Consider the following 8,669-nt stretch of genomic DNA (forward strand, 5'->3'; position numbering starts at 1 on the left):
ATGTTGTCCAAGGCACCACAACAGGATGAAATGGCAACATCATACTTTTCATCAATAGCTCCCAAATCCCCCTAAAAATGAAGGGGATGAGACAGAAGAACACTGATTAGCTTGGCATCGATGTTTTGTCTTGGTATTAAGAAAGCAACGACAAAACTTTACACAAAGTGAAATGAGATGAAAACAAATTATAAAACAATTTTCTGTGAGAGAAAATTAATTTAATTTTTTGACAAATTTAATTATTTGACAAATTCTCACACCACACCTGTCTTCTCCTGCACGCTGCTATGTGTGTGTTTCTAATGAACTTGTTTCTGTAAGAGAAATTCATATATTTAGACCTTCAAAAGCAGTGCTTCTAGCAAGGCAATGTGGCAGCATTGATTTATTTTCTGTAGACAAATGTTCCATTTTATAATCCAGCATTTCAGCCAGGCAGTCTGGCCTAACAAAAGAATTTCATGTGCTACTGGTCAGCTGAGTAAGATACAGCAAGTCACACACATCTGTGTGCCGTCCTGTACTGATCTGGAAAACGGGGACAGGGGTATTCATCATCTTTGAAAAATTCTTGTGTATCTGCAGATGAGAACAGCACACACATGGCCAACTGTGAGTTATCCAAGGACAGACTAACCTCACACTCCTCTCTGTGGCAAGTGATAACAGTGTGAGACAAAAGACATGCCAGCTGTGCTAGGCAGTGGCCTGCTGCTCTTTGAACTAGATCCTTTTTTAATAAATCTATATACACACTTTTTAAATAGACATACACCAAATCAACTGAGTTTTCTGAAGCAGAGATCCTTCTCCTTGGATGAGCAGGTGGGGGAAAGAGGAGAAAATTGCAGAATACAAAAACAGCACTTTTACATTTACACTGGTATGCAAGTGTTGTTCAGTGCCAGTTTAAAAAAAAAAGGAATTAAGAACTATCTCAGCTGCAAATTTTCAGAACTTTAAATCAACACAATGTTTTACTATGACATAGCTTTCCTTGGTCTTTTGAAACAATGATATTGTTCTTTTTGATTTGACATGCACACGAGTAAAACGAGAGGAAATAAACAGTAAAGAGAGAATAACATTTTATAAATTTTGAAGGAAAAAAAAAGTGTGTACAGTTCCACATTAAGTTACATACAAGTAAGATAGTTTCTTAAGTTTCATGGCAGTTTTACCAAGGGTGTGGTTACCAACTGATTCTACCTTCTGCAGCAGCAGGAGATACAAACCACTCCTGCACTCTCCTTCTCCAGCATACACGTTCCTAATGCTCAAAGGAATCAGAATCACTACAGCTGTCGGTCACAGCCCAGCACAGAAGCACAGGCAGGACCAGAGCATGGACAGGTCACAAGATCATAGAATGGTTTGGATTGGAAGGGACCTTAAAGATCATCCAGTCCCAACCCCCCTGCCATCAGCAGGGACACCTTCCACTAGACCAGGTTGCTCAAAGATGCTGTTGGTATCCTTGGCTTGAGCATATTCCCAAGGTTAACTGATTTAGTTTAAAGATCAGTCAGCCTACCAAAAATACTGAGCTTTCTCATAGCCACTGCCTTTCCTTAGAGTAGAGGAACCTCAACAAGCTTTTCTTAAATTTATAGCAAGTCCACAAATCCTGGGGATTTGTAACTTTGCTGTCCAAATTCACAGCACCAGAGAAGTGAGGAATTCTACCTTTTACTCAGTTCCAGAAACACTCTGTTCCTACAAAGTTCAAGACTCAAAGTATAATAGTCTTTTAAAATTTACCAGTCTTCCATATAGTCCAGGAATATTTCCAGCTTTCTTCTGCTGAAGCAGAGCCTCGAGCACTTTTCCTCGACTGCGACTTAGCGCTAAAGAACTTTTGGCTTCTTCCACTTTTTGACGCAGATTTCGAACAAGATTCTTAGCACCTGATTCTTCTCTTCCCAGCTTCTCAAGCTCATTCTCTTTCTAATGGTGAGAAGACAGACATTATCTTAGCCTCAGGAACACTACTAAGAGTATTCAGGGACTCTTAGATTCATGATTGTGTAGGCAATGAAACCAGCCACTGAAAAGCAGAAGTAGCAAACATTCATCAGAAGAAGGGCTGGTACTTGGATATGTGTTGGCTAGTCTTTAGTACACTCTGATACAAATACTGCAGCTTATGAATTATGAAGGCAGTGGGATTTTTTTTCTTTGGAGAATAAGAGAGGATCAAGAAGTGAAATTCAAAGAAGGCTCAGAAAACTGGCCATTTATTTCTTTTAAAATGTCTCATGACCATATTTAAACCGATTCCCTTGTAAGGATACGTAGGATTTAATCTCAGCACTTAATGTTAACATTTGCTTAACCCAAAATAAGTTTGAAATCAAATACTCACTTCACCAGTTAACTGAGTATTAGAATATAGTTTTTAAATGTTAATTTATTGGAGACAGTTTTTCATTTACTTTCACCACGATTATTGCTAAAAAGAGTGGAACTTTGGTTTGTGTATTGCAACATTGTGTTATAACTTAAAGAAATTATATATGAAAGTGGAGTCTCACCTCCTTCAATTCCTTTTCAGCTTGGGGTAATTTTACAGATATATCTTTGATAGCAGCTTTCCTTTCTTTAATAGTTTGTGAAGAAGTCATCAGAGCCTCTTTTGCCTGGTTTAAGTGAGACACAGCAGTATTATGATGGCTGAGATAGATATCAAGCTCTGACTGGGCGACATCCATCTTTGAACGTGCTTCATTCACTGCTTTACTGATCTCCATAAGCTCCCTCTCTTTCCCCTGCAAAAAGGGAAAGTGTTACAAAATTATTAATTTATTAACATATTGTGTATGGAAATAAAATAAAGCATTTTTCATCATTATAAAGAACGTCAGGGAATCATCACAGAACATTTCCATACAAGCTTTGTATCATTTTCTCAACTTAAAGTTGGGAGGAACCGTGTAAGTTGTGCTAAATTGCAGATCAAATGGAGAAACCATGTTTTCAAGTACAGAAAATCACCCCTCAGATTTACAGGATGAATTTTCAGCCTCCAGGTGTTTTGTCATTGAACAGTTATTATCAACAACAATAACCAAGGGTTACAGTTGTTGCCTATTAATTCAAAGCCAGATTACAGCTGTGTAAAAGGCTTGGGACATACCATTTCAAAATATGTTTGTTTGTTTATTTAAGCAATATATTGGCTTAAACATTTTGATGCGAGAAGAGTAAAGTGTGTTCAAATAATGGAAGTGTAGAATTATTTAATACAGATACTATGAATGATAATGACACATTATCTTTATAAAAAGAAGACAACTTAATGAGAACAATTTAGCTCTGATTAGAAATTCAAAATGAATTTCTCAGGTTCTATTGACCTACCACAAAACAGTATTTGTCACATAAACCAGCATTTTACAACTATCTGGTGATCGTTTCATTGGTAAATGTAACAGCTATACATGAGTCAATACAGGAAGTGTATGAAGTTAAAACAGTTCAAACCTCTTTTTCTTCCCGAAGTCCTCGTGTTTCTTCCTTGAGGTTATCCCAAACCTGCTTGAGTTTTTCTTCTTCTTTCTCTTTGGTCTTTTCAAGAAGCTCTTTCTTAGATGTTGCTTCACTGATAGCTTTTTCACTAGTGGAAGGTACATTTTTCAGTTCCTCTACCTACACAAGGAAAAAAGACTCTTAACTTCCTTTCCCACTGAAACAAACCAGTTTTGCCTCATCTTTAAACCCTGCCTTTCAAGCTCTATGTGGAAGTCAGAGGAAGAATAAACCCTGATGAAGCTCAGGTGTTTTTTGGAGGATAAGATACAGATATGCTCTAGCAAGAGGCCAGGATTTTATGTGCAAGGCTTGTTCAGTTCTAGAGCTCCTGCAGAGAGAATCAAGCCACAGCAGTAAAAGAACATACCTTTACACATAAGAACTGAATGCTTAATTCTTAAATTATCTACTTAATTATCTTAAATTATCTACTTTCAGATGGCCAGACTTGATCCAGAGAGTGATTTAAGCAAGCTGGCAACAGCCAATTGGATAAAATATATCCATTAAATTAACTAAATTAACAAAACATGGAAAAAAAAAAAAAAAAGAAGTTTTGAAAATGTAGTACTGTGAGAACATGCAACATTCCTGCAATCCCAACAAACGCGATAAAAAGATGCTCTGCAAGCCATGAGACCTCCCAACAGAGCTGAGAAGCAGCAGGAAAGATGTGACTTTGCCTTTGGGCAGAAAACAGCCTGGTACCGCTGGCCACAGTCTCCCAGAGGAAGATGAGCAATGAGCAATGGTTTAAGGGAGAATAATGCATTGCTTGAGTAAGTGATTTGCAAACAAAACCCCTAGCTGATTTAAATAACATAAAATATCTGTTGGGGTTTTTCTTAACATATTTTTCCATCAAGTTACTCAAGTTGCAGTTCACACTACCTTTTCTTTATCCTTTTGAAGTTGCTTCTCCAGTTTTTTCACCTTGCTTTTGGCATGTTTTAGATTTTCTCTAACTTTAACATCCTGCAAATCCAACTGAGTAAATTTTTCTTTATTTTCTTCTACAAACTTTGTAATTTTATTGAGTTTCCTAAAGGGGAAAAAAAAGAAAGAATAATCTATTCCATACCCTATAAAAAGAACGTCAGTACAGCTTAGCTTAATAAATAACCATATAGAATTTAAACCAATATTACCCAGGTTTTGTGAAAAACAACACCCAACACTTACTACATTCACAGTGTTTTCCCCAGGGAAGTGATGTTTCATCAGAAAAATATCAATTCATAAAACAATATTAAACATATTTTCAGAAATTTTATTTTTCTCTTTGATAGAATTTGTAATTCACATCTCTCTCAAAGAACTTACGATGATCTCGGAGGATGAGAAGGTTAATATTGCAGCTGGACTGGAGATTAGCACCCTGACAAATCCATTTTAGGGAAGGACAATTTATGCATGAGAGATTCATAAGGACACCAGAGAACAATAATTAACATCCATGTACCTAAGCATTATGTACATGTGAAAACTTTAAACAATCTCCCCATTATTTTTGGTATCATCAATATAAAAAAGGATCTACTTTAAAATCCACCAACAATCAGCCCTTTTCTTGCTGCCATGGTGAATATACCCAGATTTCTCCAAGACAAGCAACAAAATCAACCAAATCGAACCAATGAGAATTTTTAAAAAATTTATTTTTGTGCAAAAGTTGATTTAATCCATGGCAGGGAATGTTTAGATCTACCATAAACTGCTCTTGTTCATCAGATAATTTAAGTTTTTGGTGGAAAAACACCTGCCCCCCACCAGTCCTGCAATACAACTACCACAGCTTTATCTGAAAATCCTGCTAACTCTACCACCACATATGCAGAACATTTAAAACACAGTACTCAGCTTATGAATCTACACCTAAAGTACTTACTTTTCAATTTCTTGCAAAGCTTTATTCTTGGTTTTCATTTCATCTGCAAGTTTACTACTTTTCTCATTAACACTTTTTGTTTCTTCATTCATTTTTTCTTTCTGCATTTCTGTATCATTTATTCGTTGCTTCAGGTCATAGCTAGAAAAAAGAGAAAAAAAAACCCCTCCAAACTCACTTTCTTCCATAAAGTTAACACAGTAATTAATATCTATTTCCAATCTTAAGTGTAACAAAGTGATTATGTAAAGGATTAAATCCTAATATCCATTATTGAGTAACTTTGCCAATTTAATTCAAAACAACGGGGAAATCTAACAATTTAGACAGTTCAGATGAAAAACAGTCTTTCAGGGATCTGCTTTCTCAGTTGAGATATACAGCTGTAAGAGATTAATTTCCCAGACTACTTTGCTTTGTAATAAGCTGGCAAGCAGGTTGTCAGTTTGGGGTTTTTCTCTTGTTGTTTTATTTTGTGGGTTTTTAAAAAGGTCTTAATGAAAATATTTTAAAATTTTTAACTTCAGAATTTGCAATAAAAATCACTAGCCACATGCTATTCAACTGATTTTGAAGGACCGATACAGCTGTTTAGAAATGGAAAATATTCCTAATTAGAGATATAAAAGCAGAGTTTAAGACAACCATTACCACAATAAAGTCAAATAGAATTGTTTAAAAAGTACTTACATATAGTATTGACAGATATGATTTTTTTCTTTAAACATTTTGTTTTCCAAACAAAGAAATTCAATGGCTTTATTCTTGTCCGCTTCCAAGGCATCCTTTTCTTTTTCCACCATTTTAACTCTATTTAACTAGACGAGACAGAAAGTCAGAGCTGACTTTACTGCTTGCACTACAGAAGAACAAACCATGAGGAGAAAAAGCCCAGACTCTTTGCAGCACACGTGTCCTCTGAAGAGCATGGTCTTCAACAATTAACTCTGCAAGGCAATTTAGCGCTACAAGCTCTCTGAAATAATAAATCACCATTTCCACAGCAGAGACTACTTTTAGGGCAATTTAAACAGTAACTTAAAACTAAAAAGGGATCCTACAGATGCTAGGAAGAGCTCAGGCAAATCAAGGAAAATGCAGGAGAGAAATAAAGAGGAGTAACACACGGTCTGTGTATGGCACTTGATGTATTTCAACATTTTGACTAGCCCTTTTAAAGTTAATTCCTGCAGCTATGTGTCTTTTGCCTTCCTTCCCAGCCTTTATTAAAAAGTATGCAACATATTAGGATTTACCAAGGACACATCAAGTAAAAAGAACTTTGATATTATTTAGGACTTTCAGAACTCAATGCATAAATAAAATATTACGAAAGCAAGCTCTGCAACAGCTCTACATAGGTAGTCACAACTGATTTTCTATATTTTTAAGCCTGGATGTATTCAGACACTGATTCTCTATTCAGTCTGCAAAGCATTTAACTCATGGAGATACGATCAAGGAGTGTTCAGCAAAAATTGTTCCAATTCAAGCATTCAAACCTCGAGGAATCAAAAGGCAACAGCATTGGAAGTGTTTGGAGAAGGGCGACTGGTGTTGACCACCCATTTCTTTTATAATTGAGAGAAACAGCAGATGCAATAAAGATAACTCAAAATTTCTCTGTATTTCTACTCTTGTAGAGGTTCAAGAGGTGCCAAATTTTAACCACATCTTTACATTAACTGCTTTTCTAAAAGAAATCCAATATTGAAACATTGCAAGTTTATATTTTTTTTTTATTTAGAATTCAAACAAAACTTTCTGAGACTCACCTTTTCTCCTCTCTGTTCATTTAAGATCTCTACTCTGCGACACAGAGTTTGGATAGGTTCTTTTAGTCGTGCAGATCCGATTAAGTCTTCTAAGTATTCCAGCATGCCTTCATCATGTTCAGTCTGGCCTTTCGGTTTCATCATTGCGATCTGCTCAACTTCCCCCTTGGAAAATAAAAAGTTGGATGTTTGCTTTTCTTAATGTATCTTTTTTGGGTGAAAGCGGTAGTATTCTGACAAAACACAAACATCTTTGGCATGCAGGTATGGAAACATTACAAAATAAGAACAAAATAACGCAGTAATCAAAACTGACTATTCAAAATAACAATATATTTGGGAAAACAAAGATCAAATGAAATAGAAACGTCCTCCAGGGAGCGCGTGGTGGTGACGTGCATGAAAAGCCGCGTCTCTTCTGAAGCCATGTCCTGATTTGGCCACCACAAGCCAACATTCAGGTCTAAACATTGCTTCATTTCTCTAAAAATTCAAAATGTATTTCCCCAACCTAAAAAAAGAAGAAGAGAATAAAGCATGCCCTCTGGGTCATATAGCACTCCATATTCTTGAGGTAGCTTAATCACGATTGAATTCCCTGAAGGGTTCTCTTTAGAAAACAGAAGGTCCATAATATCACGTCTGATGGATGAACTGGACTTGTAATTCATATAACTGAGACTTCCTTGTTGGAGAAAGAAAACATTCATTAAATATTAGGCTTCCTTCATTTAATTTTCCTTTATGTACAGCATTAACTTTAAATTATTAAGCTGAATATTAAAAATAATTTGATATTTTTAAAAAATATGAATTAAGAAAGATTAAACGGAGACAATGACAAGGATTGTTTATTTTACTGATGCTATCATTAACCAAGAAAATAATCTACTATCAACTTTTATGCTTAGGACAGAGTAGCAACGTTTCAAAATACTGGTAATATTTTGTAAATTACATGGTCACATAGCAGAAGGTGAAGACATTAAATTGAATATACACATATTCAATTGGTATCTGGAGCAAGAACAGATGCTGCAAAAATTAAATAAAGAGAACACTAAATTGGTATCTGGAGCAAGAACAGATGTGATAGATGCTGCAAAAATTAAATAAAGAGAACACTGAGTAAAAACTAGTCATGCTTCAAAACCCCACACAGTTAGTTAGGTATGTGACGAGAGAGAACTTATTTGTAAACCAGATAACCAATACTGCAGAGTACCAGTATTGGCTTTTGGACCCAATTTTTAAACACATAAAATAACAAGCTGGATTAAAGTTTGAAATTTAATTTTAGAAGTGACAAGATTTAAAACCAAAACATAATAAAATTTATATTCCAGTATCTGAGCTATGTATGTAGAAATAGCCTAAGTCTATATCCACAGAGTGAAAATATAGTTAAGGATTTAGTTATCGTTGCTGGCTGCTGGTTGAGCTTGAGCTGACAGCTATGTCTCTACAAAAGC

The 8,669-nt window shown here is 35.6% G+C and overlaps 1 protein-coding gene across 1 annotated transcript in view; it reads right to left on the minus strand.

Moving 5' to 3' along the window:
- The window catches only part of LOC104520743 (structural maintenance of chromosomes protein 4), a gene marked incomplete at both ends in the record, with an annotated part of 12,438 nt that extends 5,076 nt beyond the window's left edge, over positions 1-7,362 (minus strand). The window contains 9 exon segments of the mRNA XM_010162530.1: positions 1-2; positions 5-71; positions 1,765-1,950; positions 2,538-2,771; positions 3,487-3,651; positions 4,426-4,576; positions 5,423-5,563; positions 6,113-6,240; positions 7,198-7,362. The exon segment at positions 1-2 is cut by the window's left edge and continues 84 nt beyond it. Coding sequence (XP_010160832.1) covers positions 1-2; positions 5-71; positions 1,765-1,950; positions 2,538-2,771; positions 3,487-3,651; positions 4,426-4,576; positions 5,423-5,563; positions 6,113-6,240; positions 7,198-7,362 — 1,239 coding nt within the window.
- Between the last annotated feature and the right edge of the window lie 1,307 nt (positions 7,363-8,669).

Source organism: Antrostomus carolinensis, unplaced genomic scaffold, assembly GCF_000700745.2.
Source record: "Antrostomus carolinensis isolate BGI_N321 unplaced genomic scaffold, ASM70074v2 scaffold50830, whole genome shotgun sequence".
NCBI lineage: Eukaryota > Metazoa > Chordata > Aves > Caprimulgiformes > Caprimulgidae > Antrostomus > Antrostomus carolinensis.